Consider the following 22,249-nt stretch of genomic DNA (forward strand, 5'->3'; position numbering starts at 1 on the left):
ACTGCACTGACTAACAGTCAGACAACTGCAGTGATCATTTCAACGTTAATGGACAGCAGTATAATACACAGAAATACTTTTTTGTTTACCTTGCTGATCTCAAACCCAAACACTTCTTCAAAGTAGGCCGGCTGGCTGATGAGCAGCAGGTAGAAGGTCCAGCTTCTGCAGAAGTTGGCCACAATAATGGCGTAGACAGGCATGGAGGTGAAAAAGTGCCGCCAAGGGGTTTTGAATTTCTGCCACACAAATGGGACATACAGGAGTCAGAAAGTGCAGCACATTTGTCACAACTTCATCGCTGTAGATTCCACGGACGCATTATCCCGACTTTTGAAACAACTTACTGCCAGAGGGTTGAGAAATGAGGCGGATTCTCCAATAGCATCCTCTATGTACTTCCTTTCCTCAGGAGTGATGGTGGGATGAGCTGCAGGACTTTCATACGAGACCAGAATCCAAAACAAGTACCAGAAAACACCGAAGCTGCCTGCGTGAACACGGACCACTGTCAACGTCAAGGAGGTATATGCAAACGAATAGATTTTTATTCAGTACCGTGGACACTTACCATAGACATAGAACACAGAAGGCCAGCCGGTGTATTGGACCAGTATTCCAGCTAAAGGCATGGCTACTACCGCCCCCGCATAGGACCCTGAAGGCACCACACACATACACATTGTCAATCACTGGCTCAGACCATGATCAATTACTTCACTGTTAGAGTTTGGTCCAAGGACACCTCTCGTGCTTCCCATTGTGGACATTCCTTACAGAGTGTAGAATGCTATAAATTCACTGTTTCCATGGAAATCTGGCATGATAAAAAAATATATATATAAAGCAGAGAAAAGAAGGAACAACACTGTCAGCTGCCAAGTCAATACTGGTAAATCCATCGAATACACTGTAGTGTGCAAATGTATTTGGCAGTACACATTATATTTCCATAGTAAACTAATGGCGGCTATCGTTGCATTTAGGCAGTGCAGTTGTTCCATGGCTCTTTTCTGTACTTTTTATATAGTTTTTAGCTAATGTTAGTCTTTAGAAACAGATGGCATCTTAGGGAACGCCCACAAGTGGAGGGGGTGGGAAAAAAAACAACTCTTTCACCTATTGCTCCACCACTACTTTAACAAATGCTGATTTATGGATTTGTTTTCTACCAAACAAAGATACATAGACACGGAGAGAAGCAAAGTGGTTCCACGGCCAATAAATACACAAATAACGGAGAATGCTAACCATAAAACTAACATAGTTTAGTTTATTCGAGCAATTCCAAGTTCCAAGTTGGACAAAAGAAACACAATAATGCCCAGAAAGGAGTAGACTTTGTGTGTGCTAAATATGCTTCTAGAGCTTATGTGTGTGATGTCATAATATTGAGTTGCTATGTTTGCAATGTTACTGTTGTGTTATTCTTTGATCTGTCCATTCATTTGAGTTTCCTTTTCTATTTAGATGTAAAGAGAGATAGAATCTGCATACTCTCGGCCAAAAAACATCTACAAAAAAAAAGGCAAACCGAATGATTTCCCCCTCCTGAACAAATGGTGCGTTCAAAGCATAGGGTAACTGGTGTTTTTCCAACTTGAAAATGACAACTTATAACCTCAGAGCGTCCAGCTGAATAAACTCGTATGTAAACAAAACGGTTAATGCTACGACAGTTATCTAAAAATGTGCTAACGTTGTGCTACATAAAGTGACTTGACAACACAGTGGTTTCGTTAAAGTTTTATCATTAGCTGCACTTCTCCACTATTACTGTCCTGATCTCGCATCTGAACTCGGAGCATCCTGGACATATCCGAGTTCACATGTTGTAATAACCACTTGGAGCCTTTTTCCAAGTGGGAGGTCAGAAGTTTGCCGGTTACCAGTTGGCTGGAACGCACCATAACTCCATCGACACCCGGCTTAGTGTTGTATTTGCCCCTCACAAACACTGTTTCTGTTTCCCATTGCATACCATAACTTTATGCAACAATGTGCCTTGGCCAAGTCGTTTCATACAAGCCATGATAGCATTCTTGTCTCTATTCAAAGCCACTCTTAGGACTATTTAAACCTACTCCTGTGGAAGCATGAACTGCACCACAATGTGTTGAGAGTTCATGTCTCTGGGGTCTTGTGTTGATGGTAAATGCACTTTTCCACTAGGACTCTTCATTTCACTCACCACAAAAGGCAGTTGTTGCTAACCGGCTTCTTTCTAAAGGAGGGGCCCACTTTGCCCAGATCCCATGGCAGGCGGGGTACGACACACCCTAGGACGTGGAAAGAAGTTGTGCATTTTATATTTGAATCTGTCCAATGACTGCAGGTTACAGACGCGTGCAGACACTCACCTCGACCAGCCCCTGGCATATCCTCACCAGGATGACACAGCTGTAATGGCAGCGCGCAGCACTGGGGATCAGCATGTTGAGCACTGACGTGGCCACTATTGCAAAGCCAAACACTCTGAGGAACATGACACATAGAAGTTTAGGGTTTAACAATGTCAAAGAATGTGATTTTTGTGAGAATAAGTGGCACCATGAGCGAAATCCTTTTACTACTTGTACAATATTTACATTCTAATGGCTTTTTCTGATTCATATTTGGTAAACAATCCAAACTTTTTTTTTACCTGTTGGCAGCAAATTTTTGACATATAAATCCTCCTGGGATTTGAGTGACGATGTAGCCCCAGAAAAAGGAGCCGTGTATCATTCCCACTGTCTCTGGGTCCCAAGAGAACTGTGCAGCCTGAAACAAGACAAGCATTAGATATCACCAACACATCCAGACAAACAATACACACGCAAACTATTCTACTGTAATCTGCATTTTTTTATTGGTTTATTACCCCAAAGTAACAAATAAAAATGTAAAATGTGCCGTGCTGTGTGTGAACATTTGTACAAGTTTAGGTCTTGTAAACGAATAAAGATATTAAAAGGGATTGGGATTTTTGTCCTAGTCAAAAGATAGAGGGTTGGCCCTAATGTACAAATGGCAGTGTTGTTCCCCAAAATAGAATGAACAAGGGCTTTCTCAATCTTTTTGCACAATAATCCCAAAGGAAATTACAATATTTCAACTGTGAGATTTTACAAAATGTATCTGGAAAAATGTATCTATACTGGAAAAGTACTACAAACTGAATCCATTAAAATGACAGTTGCTGAATAGAGCTGATCATGATTTTTGGCTTTATTGGCTGATTTAATCCAACAAACACAGGTGAGAAATGCAGTATTTTACATTATACTGTATATAAGAAATGAAATTGTTATTTGGGGTTGATGTTGGGTCCCGATGACACACCAGTTCTGTGCAATCTTATTTCTCAAAATCATCTGTGGGGCTAAGGGATATACTATGTTGGAGGGCCAGATTTGGCACTCAGGTCTGACATTGCCGACACCTGGTCTGCATTTTCAGTGTCAGACTTCAGCATAACAGCGCAGCGGTAAATGATGTGGTATGGAGGGAAAACCGTCAAACTCACCACCAGCACTTCCTTGTTGCCTTTGTAAACCGTGTGGTCGTTCACCATGCTGACTATAGCCACGCCGAGGTTACACCTGATGCCGAAGGAGATGCAGAAGCCCAGGCCGGACAGGATGGCGATGATGTAGCGCCGCGGCAGGCCGAAGCAGGTGCAGTCCACGACGGGCAGCTCCTTCTCCTCCACCAGCTCGGGACGGCCCTCCGCGGACAACTCGATGGTCTCTCCATTGGGCTGGCGCTTCTCGATCAATCTGAGGGCGGAAATACATTGGCATTATCCATCTTTATTCACTTTTGACATGCAGTTTCATGTGCTTTCGAGCGTCCATCTTTGAATGTTGACAGTGGCCATGCTCCTGAAATGTCTTCCGAAGCAATTCAGGCCAACGATGTCAGACACCTGATCCAAGAACTCTCCGTAAAAATGAGATAGGACAAGTTTTTCATTCACACATACATCGATTTCTAGTTAAAAACATGCAGCAAAGTGTCCAAATGTATTCAAAAAGCATCATAGTATACTGTATCTAGACCTGCCCACAGCACTATTTTAATCACTATTCTTCTTCTTTACACGTCCAAACCAAGCCAACTATTCTACATCAATCGGAAAAATCTTTTGAACTAAAACTGCACCCTCACTCGCCCTGTCGAAGTTTGCCGCTGTGCCAGACGCAAAACAGGGCTCCCCGGAGATCAGCGACGCTCACTTTTCATGTGTCATTTGAACAAAGACAAAGCGATAAAAGACAATTCAAAATAGCCCGGAATTAAAATAGCCGTAGTGACCCAAATATGAGGCGAATCGCGTTGTATGTTGTTTAATTGGTACAGAACGACTGGAGTCAGTTTTTCCGCAGGAGTCCAACAGTGAAGTCGGTGGAGCAGCCATCTGTGTGTTATCGCTGAAAATAGCACCCCCCACTACCCTGGCACACCGAGCAGTAAGCAAAGAGCTACTATGGTTACACAATGTTGGAAAACAATGCATTATGAGGTGAATGATGCAAAACGCAAGAAATGAAGGCTTTGTCGTACACTAATTCTGTACAATTACTAAATCATGTACTAAATTATTAAACTAAAATGACACCTGAAATGAACCTGACCATAGCACTACTGTAGAAATAACATTCCTTTAGGTGATTTTTCTGTTATGAACGGTGGCTGTAAGAAAATGGTCAACAGGGCTGCTCGATTAATCACATTTAGATCAACATTTGAAGGGTGACATTAGCAAACCACACACAATGCAATTAATTAGGCAGTTACAAAAAAAAACCTTTCTACCGCACTTCATTTCTAAAAAAATACAAATATCAACAAATATCAACTCTTACACACTACTGTAAATATAAGATTTTAGCTTTAAAAACAGTAGTACCTGTGTTGTTTATTCTAGTTTATGGCTTAAAGTATAATACCTGCGAATCAGACCATTTGTTTTTTTTGGTCTACTTTTTGTATTTGAAGAAAGGGGCACTTAGCATAAGCGTTGTCTTCATTGTGCTCCTTTTCAATCATGTATATATATATATATATAAAAAAAAAATCATGTATAGTTGTTGAAATGTGAAAACATGTAACTAACATAACTGAAATAAATAAATAAATAAAAAGGCTTCAAAGCAAAAAGTAAATTCGTCCATGTGTTTTGTTTATTTTAAAAGCCTGATAATGCACACTCCAGAGCAGCAGGTGGCGCTGTGCAGATGTACTGTCCAATGCCACTGACTCACAACAAGAAAGAAGTTGTGTCCCTGTCGTGTTGCCGTACAGGGGGTTAATTCGGGGAATAATTTTCATGCTTTTTAAGGGCTAGGACTGGGCTGGGTATTAAAAAAAGGGGTTAGGTATCAAAAGCAGGTACCGAAGAAAAATATATATCTTTAAAGGTCAGGTTTTGTTGTGTCCAGGGACAGCATCAGGGAAAATAAATGATACAAATTTATAAGAAATGTTTTAAATGGTTAATCTTATAGCACTTTTCTACCTTGATTCGGCCCAAAGCGCTTTACAGCAAAGAACCAGTCACTCATTCACTCGATCATTCACACACCAATGTACACAGACACTGGAGGCAAGGTGGGTGAAGTGTCTTGCTCATGGACTCAAGGACAACAGGAACCTTCAGGAGCTGGGATTTGCACGTTTCACCTCTTTTAAGAAGCAATACTGTCAACAACAACTGGCCGGTTAGTTCACCATCGATAAAAAGGCTATATAATTAGTTGACAAAGTGTTCTTAAAGGGGCTAGATGCAAGTTGGCCATTTTATACTCACTACTGCCACCTCAGGTCATACGCGTATCTGCGCCTTCTATATTAAGCGTCATATCGTGCATGACGGCAAATCGGACCCGAATTAACAGGTCCAAAAAAACAAAAAACAAAAACTATTTCCGTTCAAACATGAATGAATTACTGCTGTGTCTCAATACGTCCAGTCTTTAGCTTTTGAAATAAAAATCTGGAGTATAAGGCATCTAATTTAGGTCCCACTGGTGATCAAACCACAGCACGACATTCGTTCACCGCACAACAGTAAAGCCTTGCTCAGATTTTCGCAGGTAACACAGGCCGCCGAGTTACTTTCCAGTGATCTGTGGTCGTGTTTGTATTTGTGCGTGTCTGTTGTGATCCAGTTACTCAGTGAGCTGGAGAATCACAGAGAGACAGGCATAAGCCGTTCCAACGCTAGTCTCCGAGCAAACAACGTACTAACTTCTTTGGGTTTGCAGCCTTAAGACCTTCCTCGCGCTTCCTTCGCACAAGGCCGTTCAGACGCTGACACTGGTCAATTATTGATGTGTTTTTTCGGTCAAAATGAATAATTTACAGCAGCTTTTACACTATATTTTGGCACTGTCCATCTAAGCACTGGTTTTACTGCAGGCCACTGCCATACATGCCTGTTTAGAGGGTTTATCTAAAATCATAAAGACATTTTCACTTATTATTTTGCCTCAGAACATCACAGAATCACTGAGGTCTTCCACCTGACTGACGTGTACACATTTTTGCTAACACAGCCCAAAACAAAGAAATGAATGAATACATTGTGATTTTGATAGCTAGAAGGTACAGCAAAACCAATGATGAGCAGCCCTATCAACATTTAACACAAAAACTATAAATTATTCGTTTACAGCCCCTCGTGTCAAGCAAGAGTAAAACAATGCTGCGGAATGACTTTATAAAGCCATGGGTTTGACATTTGCCAGAGATTAGAGGCTGAAGCGCGTCTCTCTCTCTCTCCCCTTTCCTCTCTCTCTTAATCTGTCACAACATTCAGATTAGGATTACAAAAATGATTTACTTCCGGAAATGAATATGGAATGGGCGTGGCACGACATGGGGGCTTTAGGCCAGAGCAGCGATAATTTTTTGTGTCAAATTTTACTACACACGTTTTAGGATGTACCGTGTCCTAAAATGTACCGACTTGCCTCCTATGTTCAGTAGCATAACTGTGAAAACAAGCCGCGGGATCCTCATTAGGCCTGGAAACAGATTGTGTCATGACACCTACACTGCTACACATATGCTAGCAGCTAACGAGGCTAGCCCGCAGCAAAGAGGGCTGGTAACTGCTTCCTGCTAAGCATTGCTTTTTATTCATGTGATGGTTTTAAATAAATATGAATTCATAAAATACAACACAGTATAGTTAGTTTATTTTCTTCCACAACTATTGCTCAAAACTAAATTATTGTGCACAATTACAGTTCTTAATTTCTTAAAAAATAAATAAAAATAATGTTGTGATATTATTTTGAAATGGCCATTTTTTGCCAGAATAAAGGCCATCGTGGAACATTTCAGGATTCATGCTACGTCACAAATCCCGAACAAACAAGCTAGCATCAACCAAAAACAATGATGTCCTAATGATCTGCTTAACTGCCTTTGCTCTGCCCGATGCTAAGCAGGGACGGGCCTGGTCGACTGGTTGTTATGGTTATGGAGTGAATGAATAATGAAAAGCTGACAATGCTATTGTCTTGTCTGGTTGTAGTTTTTTTTTTAATTGAATTTGTTATGTGAACGTTTTCCCTGTGTTTTTTTATGTGAAGCACTTTGGTCTGACATGTGTTGTTGTAAAGTGCAGAAATAAACAACATTTATGTTATAATTGTACATGGTCCATTTTAAATAATAATAAATAATAATAATAAAGCAAGCAAAAGGACCTGAATAAGTTTAAATAATTTAAATATTACATTACAACCAAACCATGTAACCATGTAAATGTAATGCAGTCAAAACAAGTCAGTCAGGTCAGGTCTGAGGAGAGGCAAGCTCGGTCACATGAAAGACATGAAGACATTTAGTTATTTTACAAAAAACACACATAATTACATAAATTCTTGTATTTTCATCCCAACTAATGAAACCATGTGATTACTGAAAGTCGGCATTGAGTCTGCCAGTCATGTGACGCCGGTCTTAGCTTATCAATCACAGTCTGATACAGCATGGAAACATTGTGTCCGTTGCGTCCCTTGTCCCCGAATATGACGCCACCATTTTTTAACCGATTGGGTGATGTGGTATTCAGTGTGGCTTTAAGTACAGGAGTCAACTGACTTTTACATTTTGATCAAAAATCATGATAATAGACCCAAAAATGTCAATAATAAAAATATCCAAGTAAAAAATGACGATTGATACCACGCTCTAGCAATCGTGTGTGTTGATTGTCTAACATTGGCCCCCTCCGCAATGGCTATTACCAAAGGTTCCAGCTCTCATATTGACATGACATGGGTCTATATATATGTGTCACGTATATGGCGAGTGTGCAGTCCCAGGACAGTTGCTCTGCGTGAACTTCACCTGGTGCGGCCGCCTCATTACTCCTGATTGGCCTCATCTGGCAGCCATTTAATGAGAAGGACGGGGGGTACACAAGCATAAGCCACCGACCCCTGACCCGCCCAATACTCAGACAATAATCCGATAAGACTCCAGAGATCTTTACAAAAAACACACTTCTGCATTAAACATCTGTACATTTCATGCATGATCCCACCTCCCTCCCACTCAAAGCATACATTATTAACATGTATGGCAGAATGTACACGCATGCAGACTACTTGCTTACAGTGTGGTCAGAAAGGCTATGGCTGGGTTTCAGAAAACAACCTAAACTAACAAAAAAAACAAAAAAATCACAGCACATTCATTTAATTTTAGAAATGTGTTAAATGGAATATGTGGTATGTGGTAAATAGCATATACTGTATAGCTGGCAGAAAGAAAGGTTTTCTTCAGGATTCAGGATGGTATTAGTTCAATTCAACTAACGTCACATCATGATATATTCGACCGGCTCGTGATGCCATACTGGTGCGGCTGTGTCAATCACCAATCAATCGACTTGGGATTGATTGGTGTCATATGACTTTAGCAGTCGCTATTCACATGTCTGAAAAAAATCAGATGTGCCTGTCACGATAACAGAATTTGAGGTTTGATATTTTGAGCCAAATTAATATTGTGGGAAATTATATGATTGAAGAGGTTTAACGCCACAGAAACTAACTCTAAAGCTTCAAAATGACAGTAAAGCTTTGTTTAAAAAGTACTTACTCTTAAGATATCCGAGTAAAACATGACAGGCCAAGGCAGGGGCCACTATTCCTTTATCAATGATATGGTATGTTCATAAGAAACAGAAAGAAACATCTTGAATGTCTGACTTATACATGTTCATTATACTATTGTGTATTAAAATATAATAACAATAGACAATAGGCGAAGCATGGCTTGGACTTGGGTTAGTTAAAAATCCAAGGCATGACACTCAAAATATACCTCATAAACTACTTTTTGGTCGAACATACACATGCACGTTTTCAGACACTTACACAGTATTTTTCATTTGCTAGAAGATAGTAGCTTTTGTATATACTGTAGTATTAGCATCTTAGGCTAAACACAATAGCTGTATTTTATCGTTTTACATTGGCCAAACATGAGTGACCACTTTTACTCGCAGTTCGTCTCACTCTCTGAAAACCTTCTTGTAACTGGATTTTACGATGGCACCCCCGACACCTCTGATGCAGCCGATGACCGGTGACAGTTAGCCTGTGCACTATATTAAATTCACCAATTCAGCGAGCGCTCTGTAATCCGCTCATAAGAGGATGATGGGACTGGAGCATCACACAGTCTATGAAGGGTACGATATTACGTAACAGCAGACGCCGTGGCCATTGTTAAGACTCATTTCATTGACTTCAGTCTTGGATGGACAGGACGTGCAGGTTTCCATGTTCCGCAGCTGTGTAGGTTCGGATTATCATGTAAAAATCGACTCATGATCAAACCCTGTGAGCACAATCTAGGGGAGAGATGGTCATAGCTGAATCAAAAACATAAATCCTTACATTTAAAGCCACACTGCGGAACATTCCAGATTATAAGATCAAGTGAACCGTCGTGAAACTCAAAACCTTCATCCCAGCGATGCCGATGTGCTTCTAATGCTCAGCTTCATGCTATTCATTTTGCACTATTGGTTATCATAATGTATATCAACAGTTCCCAACCTTTTCTGTCCCATTTCAGTCGTTCATTTAGACTACAAGTTCTTTTCAGATGATATGAGTGATTACACAAAGAGTATTTTTTCACTCAAAGTTAGTGGTTGTGCGAAGCCATTTACGGTCAAACAACTGAGTTTGCTCTTTTTAAATCATAATGACAAAAGTGATCAAAAGTTTACACACCCTTGTGATCTTGGCCTGATAAAATGCACACAAGTTGACACCAACGGGTTCGAATGGCTACTAAAGGTAAGGATCCTCACCTGTGACCTGTGTTTGTAATTACTGTGTCTGTATAAAAGGTCAGTGAGGTTTTGGGCTCCTGACAGACCCTTGCATCTGTCACCCAGCGCTGCACTGGTGTTTCTGGATTCTGAGGCCTGAGGAAATGGGAAAGGGTTTTAAAAAGATATCAATCAGCAGTGTTGAAACTCTAAGTGGAAGATGCAGGATTTTGTTGAAACCAAGTTACGGCCATGTCGACCAAACAGAAACTGCATTAACAACTGCCAGGAAATCAAGAGATAACTTCAGCTGGAATACTGGACTCTCCGAAAAAAATCTGGTGTATCTGTTTCACGAATAAGGAGGCACTTGAAGAAACATGGGCTGCATGGTTGAGTCGCCAGAAGAGAGCCATTACTTTGCAAATGCCACAAAGTATCCGTTTACAATATGCCAAACAGCACAGAGACAAGCCTCAACATTTCTGAAACAATGTCATTTAGAATGATGAAACCAAAATGGAAGTTTTTGGCCAAATCCATAAACGTTACATTTGGAGGAGTCAACAAGGGCTGTGATGAACGTCACAACATTCCTACAGTGAAACACGGAGGTGGATCACTGATGTTTTGGGGATGTGTGAGCTTCAGAGAACTTGGTCAAAACTGATTTCAGAATGACAGCAGCATGTTATTAAAGAATACTGGAGGAAAAGTGTCACTCATCAGCCTGGAAGCTGCACATGGACGCACTTGGACGTTCTAACGTGACAACGATCCAAAGCACAAGGCCATGTCGACCTCTCATTGGCTACAGCAGAATAAAGTGAAGGTTCTGGAGTGGCCACCTCAGTCTCCTGACCTCAGTATCATTGAACCACTCGGGGGAGATCTCGAACGTGCAGTTCATGCAAGACAGCCCAGGAATTTACAGGAACTGGAGGCTTTTTTCCAAAAAGAATGGCCAATTTCACCATCCGAAGAAATAAAGAGCCCCATCCAGAACTACCACTAAAGAATCCAAACTATCATCGATGTTAAAGGGGCATTACACAGTATTAAGTTAAGTTAAACTTAATTCATCTCTGTAGAGAAATTTGTTGTACTGGGTTATGGAAACTATTAATCAGGGTAATTTGTTGTTTTGATTTATAAAGAGTCAACTCAGTTGTTTGACCATAAATGGATTCACACAACCACTAACGATGAGTGAAAAAGTTCTGTTATCATTCATATTCTCTGAAATTCTGCCAGGGTACGTAAACTTTTGAGCACAACTATATAACCCTCATGGAGGCAGGCCGGTGATGTCCCGCTCCCAGCAAAGCTACGAGTCTGATTTGATGGGAGACAAACCTGATTATAGTAATGGTATTTTTTTCAACGAAAACTCCCCTTAAAACATCACTTCTTGCAATTTCATCTTTTTTGAGAGTAAAATGTTACACAGTGTGTCTTAAAACGCATAGTCTATTGTAGCAAGTAAAAATACAGTAAAATAGAAATTTAAATAGTTCCTCTGACACAAACTCAGGAGGTAACTGGATTGTTGGCGGTGCCGTCCCAGCTCTGACCAGTGTGCATACTGTTATTGTGTCCTTGAGCACGATACTTCACCCACTTTGCACGGTGTATTGTAGTGGGAGAGGATATTTCGTGGCGCAGTCAGCGACATGGCAACGGTAACTTAGTAGTAACAGTAGTAAACGAATAAATTCAGTGTGAAACGCATCGCAATATAGTCATTAGTTCTATAGCGTTCCTGTTTGCGGCGTATCATTTGTCCGTAGCGCTGCGCTCTACAGTGGTGATTCCCCTTCCTCCAGCCTCCTCTCCCTGAAGTGAACAGATTGGGTCTCGGTGGGACTGTGTCACCCAGGGAGACCCCCACCTCCCCAGCCAGTCACGAAGCACTCTCTGCCTCTGTCCCGGACACACATGTGACCTTCACGAAAACAAATGCAGTTTTATGGTCAACTTAATATCAAATCTCTCTAGAGCTGCAAGATAAAATAAAAACTGAACAGTCGCAATCAGCAAATCTGCACTAGTTTAGACTCTAATGGCATGATTGTGGAATAGATTGAAAAATCAAGATTCATGTCATAGCACACGTTATACAGTAGGTCATCGGCCATTGAGGAGAGACCAACAATGTGATCTAAGCTAAAACAAAAAGCACAAGATTTTCTGAACATGTTTGGGAAGTTTTCCTCATTGTAGGAACTTAAAGAGACAGATATTTTTTTCTTTGCAAAGGATTTTTAGCTTGAGATCGTTCATAACAAATATTCAATCTGCAATTTGATTTGTTTAGAATTGATTGTGCAGCCCTGGTTTCGATTTACTTTGTGTCAAATCTATCTTAGGGTGGCACAGCGGTTAGTACAGGTGCCACACAGCGAGAGTGGCTGAGAGAGTGGTTGGTGGTTGGAGAGGCTGATGGTGCTGTGGCTACAATAGTAGATTACCACCACTGAGTATGGCGTGAATGAATATTGACTAGAATGCGGCAATGCTTTGAGACACAGCCATTATTATTATTGTTATATAGATGTCAAACATGATGTCAAATCCGTTTGAAGCATTCTCTCAAACCTCAAATGTGTCTAAGGTGTAAACACATGGTTGAGCTTCAGCATGTAATATTATCAAGGCTAAAGACCAAAAATCTGACTGATAAAAATAATAATAATCGTAATCTATTTGAGATAGATTTGACACCGTGTGTAAATGATTTCAGATGGAGGGCAGGGGCCTTTATAAGGATTTATTTAAATGATTCACTCATATAAATCTGGTCGCCTAAACTGAATAATGTCACCACTTTTTACAGGATGTAAAGAGGTGTGGACAATCAACCTTTTTGAGTTAACTAAACTCATAAATTGTGAAATATCAATGCTGACTGTTGAGGTGACCAAAAGCAGGTTATGCATGAACAAAAATAAAAATAAAATCACTGTAGCTCCTTTGTGCTAATAGAGAACACTTGAACTTTATGCTAGTTTCTGTTTCATGTGGGTAGACTCAGTGATTACTACAACAGAAATCTGACATAACCTCTGTCTTGAATTTAAAGCATAAGAAAAGAATAAAAATCTGTATATTTTGATAAAGCAATGCAAAAATAACATTGTTTCTGCTTTGAATATAGCATAAATGTGCTGCTCTTGTCGCAGAGCAACATATAAAAAGGAATGTTCCACATTGTGTCTTTAGGCTCATTGCCACTCGAAAACCACCATCTCGTGATTTGAGGAAGTAAAAACTCACTGCCGGCCGACTCCGTGTTAAAAAATCAGAGGGGGCAAGAGCGCAGTTGAACTTTGTGCCGCTGAGCATTTTTGCTAACTTTAGGAGGTTGAAAGTAGAAACAAGAGGGCGAGCGTTCATATGGAGAAATGCCTAAATAATGAATAAGCTCTTGGCTGCTGTCATCGTGGGGGCTCACAGTTTGTCTGCGCACAGTCTCTTACTCGCACCATGCAGGGATGCCCTTTCACAGGCAACACTGTATTAGGCTGCAATTATTTAGGCGATAAAATGCCCTCTACAAAGAAGAATATGCTGTTTCCATCAGGGTCAATTATGTAGGATTTGAATGGTCAAAATGATCAAAGGGTGCAATTATTTAGGGATTATAATGTCCTTCAAATACAAAATATAATAATAATAATAATTAAAGCCGCAAGCGGCATTTAGAGGCCCTCGCGAGCAGCGTTGGCCGGTTGGCGCACGCCGTCGCACGCCACCGCAATAACCGGGGGGCGCTAACGCGCCGTACGTCGTTATGCCATCCCTGCCACCCTCGGTTGAGTTTATAAAAGAGCAAAGGCAAGAAATGCGCCTTCGGCGCCAGATCACGCAATATTTCCCAAAATGGCCGACTTTGTGTGGGTTGCCTAGCAACCACGTAATGTACTTTTTTGTTCGGAAAGTCATGACGAAGGTGTGTACCAATTTTGGTTTGGCTACGTCAAACTTTATTTCGGGTCGTTGCCATGGCAACACGGTGGAAAAATGGGCGTGGCCATAATTTACTTTTTGATCGGGGTCACGTGACGGATGTCTGTGCCAATTTTTTTTTGTCTACGACAAAGTTTACTTTTTTTCTCCATTCATTTTTATTTGGTGCTCTGCAGGGGGCGCTATCGCGCCCATTTTCCAAAATTCCTATATCAAAACATCCGGGGTCGGGGACTGTAGCAACTAATAATTCAAGTTAACTTTTTGCTTTTGCTTTTTGCCCACTGAACTTCTGATCAAAGCAAGTACAAAACAGATCTTGTGCAAATGTGTCGCTAATAAAATAAAACTTCTTGGAGTTTTATGCCACTTTTTTATTTTTAGTCCTAATGCCACTGTTTTTTCCCAGCTTGATGGCATTTCCGTTTCAAACCATTCACTGATAGACCCAGAGTTACAGAAAGTAACTGAGCACATGCATCAGGGCCAGAGGCCACACACATTTATTTTTGTGTAAAGTCAGATATTTGCTCCACTGACACTAAGTCTTTCTGTGAAAGTGACTCTGCAGTCTGTGCAGTGAAATGCAGCTGTGAACTCACCCTTGTGAAAAATCAGGATGCTACAAATATGTTATGTGTTTAATATGTTATTCAATATGAACCACATATAGTGGCCTCCTCTTCCATTATTATTATCAAAAATATTGGGTACTGTGGCTTTAAGGCACCGCGGTGTAAACAAGGAGGCCACGCGGAGGATTGTCACGAACAGCTCTGCACGCGGAGAGAGAGGGAGAGAGAGAGAGAGAGAGAGAGAGAGAGAGAGAGAGAGAGAGAGAGAGAGAGAGAGAGAATCAAGCGTGATAACGTATGTTTTTATATGGTTTGACCTTTCAGCCTATCAGCACTATGAAACGTGAGTGACGTCACGCGTGTGGACCGGTATATAAACTCCGCGGACCCGCCCCTCTTTGGAAGTTTTCAGTTCTTCAAGAGCCGATAACTTTCTCCCTCTGCGTCTCTGAGCCTAATCCTTTTTGGACCAAGCCCCGAGAAGCCCTTTTCAGCCCTTTCTGAGCCTTTTCCCTGTGGATTACTTTGACTATTCTGAGTTGATTCTTTTTTGGATTCATCTCTGAAAACGTCTTAAGGTAAGAACTGTTTTTCTTCTCTGTAGTAGCTCTGGTTTAAGCTAAACGCTGCATTAAAGCAGTAGCCACATGTGTATGCTCTGCCCGGGGCTGTAATAAGTATATTTTCTGTATATTCGAGTGTTATTAAGCGTACATATTGAGCTCTATCGTGGTGACCGTGGGGAAAGCTTGGTTTTGTGCGCTGCTGCCACAGCCAGGCTGATGTAATGTCTGAGAAATGGTGGAAATTAAATGGTTTCTTTGAGCTGCTCGTGTTATTTAAGTCCGTGGCTTGAGAGCATGTGTTTAGATGTGTGTGCCTGTGGTGGTTTTAGTCACATAAGGTGATTGTTAGTTTTATTTTATTTGTTTTTTATGGGTATAAAGAAAGCTAAATACTGAAAAGTCCCGGAGAGTGTGTGCGGGAGATGGTGCCGCGCGCTCATTGGCTGTGTGTGCGCGGGAAGCTTGGGGGACAGCCAATGAGTGGCTCCGTTGCTATGCCGTTGCTATGCCGTTGCTATGCCGTTGCCATGCTGTTGCTGAGAGCAGGGGGAGAGACTCAGGGAGCAGGTATACTGTGTAAGGCAGGACTTTTCTGTTGGAGTTCTAGGTTAGACCAAGTCTTTCACTGTTAGACCTCATGTAGTCCTGGTTTGGTTCTGGTTCTAACTTGTTAAAGCTAATTATGACTTGTTTCTGGTAGAAGTGGCTATTGCATGTGCAGCACAGTTAGTGTAGAGTGAGAGTTTAGAGCCAATCAGAGGAGCTGAGGGTGGAGTCAGCCAATGAAGTTCCTCTGTCCAGCAGCGCCACTTTTGAAGTTCTGTTGCCGTGGTGACGAGTATAGACTGTAGGGGCAGGAAAAATATTTGAAAAATGCACCTGAGGAGGCGTTTCCTAGAGGAGCTGGGACAGGCGGGGGAGGGGGGTGTTTATGTGTGTGTGAGGCTCACAGCAGAGCCAATGATTCAAAATTAAAACAAAGTATATTTTTAACCATAAGAGGGAGTTTCAGGTTAAGACAAATACTCAAGTGCCAAAATAATGACACATGTACACAGTACTGTTAAACACTCATTGTACACAGTACTATTAAACACTCATTGTACACAGTACTATTAAACACTCATTGTACACAGTACTATTAAACACTCATTGTACACAGTACTATTAAACACTCATTTATACAGTTTATGAGCCCAAAAACATTGATTTGGTCATTTACATAGATTATATCTTTGCTTACATTTTTCTATAACATGTTAAATGTTTTCTCATATTTCAGATGCCTCGTGGAAAGTCTTTCCGTCGTTCCCAGGCAGCTAGGGAGAGGTTGGCAGAGCGGACCCCCGCTCCTGTGCAGCCTCCCACAGCTGATGATGCGGAACTTTACCGTAAGTGTTACTCATTTGTGTCACTATCTTAAGTGTAAACTGTACAGTCATATAAAATAAATACATGTACAACATAAAGATTAATAATTGAATTCTTTGTTTTCTTTTCTTATTAGCGAAAGGAACAGGATTCCGTCACAAAGTCCGCCGATGGCCAATGTCCAAGCTGACGGGAAAGCAGCACAAATTGGCCATCCCTCCTCCGAGCCCCAGCAAGAAGGTTTGCCTTTTTTTATTATTAAAGAAAAACATTACAATAATCCTTATGAACTGAAATGACTGTGCATTGTGATATTATAGGTCTAACTGATTTTCCTCTATTTTAAGTGTAAAAAATTGTACTCAATTGGCAGATGATTTTATCTATCTACTCAAATCTATGTTACATCGTATTATTTAAAGAAAATTGGACTTGGTTTAGTAACTTTTCATGTTGTTGTTATTAACTGCTATTATTGTGCTGTGTTTTTCCAGTTTGTTCTGATTGTTGGGGCCAGCCATCTGCGCCACTTCGTAGATGGCTATGTCAAGATACCTGGCAACAAGGTATCGTTTGGCATCAGCTGCACCCCTGGAGCGAGCGCCGCGCAGCTCGAGGTCGAGCTCGCGAACGACAGCCGCCATCCATCGCTCATGGATCGCAGGCCATCGCTCGTGGTCGTGACCGCTCCCTCCAACAACCTCAAGTCCAGCCGTACCATCTCTGAGGCTGGTGTGGACTTTGCCCACTACCTGGCATCCGTCTGCAGCCGCTGGCCTGAGGTCTGTGTCCTGGACTTTCCACCTCGCGGTGATAGTCCAGTTTACCTGCAAGAGCACCTGCGGCAGGAGTACCACCGTGTTGCAGCACGCATGGGTGAGTGTTATAGGGATACATTTAACTATAGAGTCTGATCACCATATATGTTTAATTTTATTTGAGCTTTCATAGACATTAATACTATGTTTGTATTTTTATGTTCTAGGTATCAAGTTCTACCCTGCGGCTGAGTACTTCCCGCTGAAAGAACAGCACTTGCGGTGCCATGACGGTGTAAGTTCTCTGATATAGTTTGAATCAGATGCAAGTTCATCTGCATTACAAGTCTAGTAGAAATAATTAACTCAGTAAAATGGTGCCCAGAATGACTGTTTTTGTCCCATATCTTTCACAGGTCCATCTGAGCGACACTGATGGGGGGATGAAGCTGTACGCTGACCTGCTGTTCCAAGTGTCCTACATCCACATGGAGACACATCCCAGTCCACCCCCTGTGTCTCCACCCCCCCACCCACCAGTCATCAGTGATCCAACACCAGATCCTGATGCCTTCACCCTGGTGGAAAGGAGACGGAGGAACAAGGTGAGACTTGCCTCTACTTTCAAAGCTTCTGCTCCATCAGTGCATGTTATTAAGACTGTGGATACTGTCCTTACAGAGGAGCCAGCTGGGGAGCCCCGCGCACTCCCAAAGGGGTCCCAAGAGGCGGCTGGTTCAGCAGGAGGTTTGTAATATTTCTAAACCATTTGGCATCTTTGTATTATTGAATTGTTATATATTAATGATTGTGTTTATTTTTATTCTTTTAAGGTGGAGTCTGTCTTCTCCATCCCGCTTTCCCCCGTTCTCTTCAGCAGAGCCATGCTTAAGAAGATGGACAAGCTTGTCCCTTCTGGCTCTGTGGAGTGCAAGGTGAGCTCTTGTGCTTTGCAACACAATGTTGAAATAATTGAAGTAAAAGTGGATGATTTGCCTTGTGTACAAATATGAAGTATTTATGGTGTTTTTTTTGTTCTTTAATTATTAGGCGTCACGTGCGAGACGTCAGAAAGCTGCTGCCTCAAAGCCAAGCCAACCCCAGCGGAAGGTTTGTACCTTTTTCTGCTTGATATATTGTATATTTAACCTCTTAACCCCCACCTTGACTGAGCACATTTATTCCAGTGCACCTTTACCCAAATCTAAAAGCTTCTTGGCCAGTGTAACAGCTCATTTAAAAGATCTGCAAAAGTGATCATAACTTTTTTGTCACATTTTTACCCCGTTTTTTTAAGCGCTTTTGCTGTGTTTTCATTGTGTTTTTATGATTTTTCACAGCTTTTTGTCATTTTCATTGTATTTTTGTGGCTTCTTTGTTTCATTGTCATGACTCTTTAGTCGCCTTTTCAGGCCTTTTTTATTGTGTTACTGTTGCTTTTCCGGCATGTTTTTTCCAGTCTTTTGCAGTTTTTTTGAACACTTTTTTTTGGTTGCGTTTTCATTCTCGTTTTTATCTCCATTTTGACACTTTGGTCAAGAAGCTTTTAGATTTGGGTAAATGTGCTCAGTTCAGGTGGGGGTAAAGAGATTAAAGACTGAATATTTAAATACATTTCAGGTGAAGGCAGCAAAGGCAGTGAAGGTGAAAGCCAGTTCACCTCCCACTCCTACAGCACCTGCGGTGCCAGACCTGGTAAGTGTTTTAGAATGTAAACAATGTGCATGTTATTATTATAAAGCCTTTCAGACGTGAACCACAACATTCTTTTCATTTTGTCATTTCTTAAGCGGCCCCCCGCCGAGGTCGTGGTGGTGACACCTGCTCCGTCACCCACCGGTGCCGTGAAGATCCTGGACTTGAAGCTGAAGGACCGGGTAGGTGTCTTTAGTGTGGGCTTACATTATTAGTATATAAGTATTTGTCTCATCGTATTTTGTTTATTTACTGTCCAGGCGGTGCCAGCTGTGGAGGTGACGCCTGGAAGGTCATCTACCAGTGCTGATGTGACCGCCGTTTCCCCTGCTGTGATGGAGAAGGACCAGGTTGGTGTCTTTAGTGTGAACTTATTTTATTACTACCTAATACTGATGCGCAGGTCGACCCGACACCCGCAGTGTTTTGTTGAACGTTTAGTTTTATGGGGTAAATGTATCATTAGTGTTTTTGTTTAGATGTCACCTGGCCTATCACTTCTGTATAACTTTGATCACCACTACAAATGCGGCACATTAGCAGTGCCCAAGCACATACGGGAAACACACATGTGATTAAAATAATGCATCAACAAGACACAAGATAAAACTAAAATAAAAAAGACACAGCATCTTGTTAACCTGAGGAGAGCAACACCTTGTAGCGTTAGGTAAAGGCTGCTCCACTTTAGTCCAAACTCTGTTTAGTTTGACGGAAAGAGATGTTCATAACGTGATAGAAGTAAAGCCTCATGATAGTTTCTGCTCCTTGTTTCATGATAAGCGATTTCAAAGGTTCCTCAGCGGTGCAGTAGCAAAACAAAGCATCAAGTGTTAATTCTCCACTGACGCGCTCCTGTTTAAAGGAATAGGCCACCGTTTTTACATACTGAGATATGTTCTTACCTTAGCTTTGACGAGTTCTTTAGGACCTGTCTGGTCTTCACCCGTGCCTTCAGTCACGTAAACACAGCTCAGACGGCGTTAGCATTTAGCCTCTCTCCCCCTCTCCTCTATAGCTCCAAAACTGGTCAAGATAGAAGCTACCAAGTTCCCAAGGGGAACTATATTGTAAGGCGTAATAATACCAGGGGTAGTTTGGCATCCGCGCAGTAAAGTGAAGATTACTGCGCGGATTTCGAACTACTCCTGGTATTATTACGCCTTACAATATAGTTCCCCCTTTTATCCGCTTAGAAAATCCACATTGTTTAATTTTGTGTAATTATACTTTGTAGTGTAACACTTCACGTAACCATAATTAAATAGGGAAAACGTGGAAGAGCTTGGTAGCTTCTATCTTGACCTGTTTTGGAGCTATAGAGGAGAGAGGGAGAGGCTAAATGCTAACGCCGTCTGTGCTGTGTTTACGTGACTGAAGGCACGGGTGAAGATCAGACAGGTCCTAAAGAACTCGTCAAAGCTCAAGTAAGAACATATCTCAGTATGGAAAAACGGTGGCCTATTCCTTTAAGTCAGAGCAGCTGCAACGTGACTCATGTTGCAGTTTTTCAATGTGTGCGGGTTCGGGTTGGGTTGGCAAACTCTTTTTTTTCGGGTCGGGTGGGTCAGGTTTGATTTACAGTGGGTCAGGAAAGAAAACGACCCGTACTATCTAAATATTTGTCTCATTGTGTTTTATTCATTTACTGTCCAGGCGGTGCCAGCTGTGGAGGTGACACCCGGAGCGTCATCTACCAGTGCTGATGTGGGCGCCGTTTCTCCTGATGCGATGAAGGACCAGGTTAGTGTCTCCAGCATGACCTTTATCCTCTTAACCCCTGCATTAACCGGGCACATTCTCTCCAGTTCAACTTTACCCAAATGTAAAAGCTTCTTGAAAAAAACATATCTTAATAGCGACAAAAACACAGCATAACAGGTGACAAAAAAGTCACGGGTTATGTCCACAACACAGCGGCGGTTGTGTCCACATTGGGAACATTTTAGAGCAGTTTTGTAGGTCTTTGCTTTCAAATGAGGCATTACACTGGCCTACAGGCTGTGAAGTCTCCAATCAAGAAGCTTTTAGATTTGGGTAAAGCTGAACTGGAAAAAATGTGCTTGGTTAAAGGAATAGGCCACCGTTTTTCCACACTGAGATATCTTCTTACCTGAGCTTAGGAGTTCTTTTGTAGCTGTCTGGTCTTTATGTGCGCTCAGTCACGTAAACAGAGCACAGATGGCATTAGCATTTAGCCTCTTCTACGGGACCAAACAGGAGTGAAGTTAGAAGCGACCAAGCTCTTCCACGTTTCCCCTATTTACATACGGTTACATGAGCCTTTACACAATCCAAGTATAGTTACACAAAATTAAACATGACGATTTTGTAAGCGAATAAAAAGGGAACTATATTGCAAGGCGTGGTGATATTACTACGCCTTGCAATATAGTTTATATATCTTTTTATCCGCTCAGAATATGCACATGTTTAATTTTGTGTAACTATACTTGGATTGTGTAAAGGCTCATGTAACCGTATGTAAATAGGGGAAACGTGGAAGAGCTTGGTCGCTTCTAACTTGACCTTCTTTGGAGCTATAGAGGAGAGGGGGAGAGGCTAAATGCTAAAGCCGTCCGTGCTCTGTGAAGCACCTGCACCTGTGAAGACCAGACAGCTACAAAAGAACTCCTAAGCTCAGGTATGAAGATATCTCAGTATGGAAAAACGGTGGCCTATTCCTTTAAGCTTATGCTTGCCTATATTATGGTAAAAATCTGTTTTCATTAACAAAACTTCCAGCATCTGTACATGCAGTGTGATTTAACCTCTTAACCCCCAACATAACCGAGCACATTTTCTCCAGTTCGGCTTTACCTAAATCTAAGCTTCTGTACTGTAGAGCAACAGTGTTACGCCTCATTTGAAAGCCAAGGCCTACAAAACTGATCCTGTTTTTGTCATGTTTTTGTTGCATTATTGTTTCTTTTCTGGCACGTTTTCGTCGCTGTTTTTCTCACTTATTTGCTTAGCTTTTGTCACTTTTTCATGGTCTTTCTTTTTTGTGTGTCCTTTTTCTTA

At 41.5% G+C, this 22,249-nt stretch overlaps 1 protein-coding gene across 1 annotated transcript in view; it reads right to left on the reverse strand.

Moving 5' to 3' along the window:
- slc17a7a (solute carrier family 17 member 7a) overlaps positions 1-22,249 on the reverse strand; it is a 57,795-nt gene that overhangs the window by 4,110 nt on the left and 31,436 nt on the right. Inside the window, exons 2-8 of the mRNA XM_079563859.1 lie at positions 3,509-3,761; positions 2,645-2,763; positions 2,361-2,475; positions 2,192-2,279; positions 572-658; positions 348-490; positions 90-239 (exon numbers count right to left, since the gene is read on the reverse strand). Coding sequence (XP_079419985.1) covers positions 90-239; positions 348-490; positions 572-658; positions 2,192-2,279; positions 2,361-2,475; positions 2,645-2,763; positions 3,509-3,761 — 955 coding nt within the window. The remainder of the gene's footprint in view (positions 1-89; positions 240-347; positions 491-571; positions 659-2,191; positions 2,280-2,360; positions 2,476-2,644; positions 2,764-3,508; positions 3,762-22,249) is intronic.

Source organism: Gobius niger (assembly GCF_951799975.1).
Source record: "Gobius niger genome assembly, chromosome: 10".
NCBI lineage: Eukaryota > Metazoa > Chordata > Actinopteri > Gobiiformes > Gobiidae > Gobius > Gobius niger.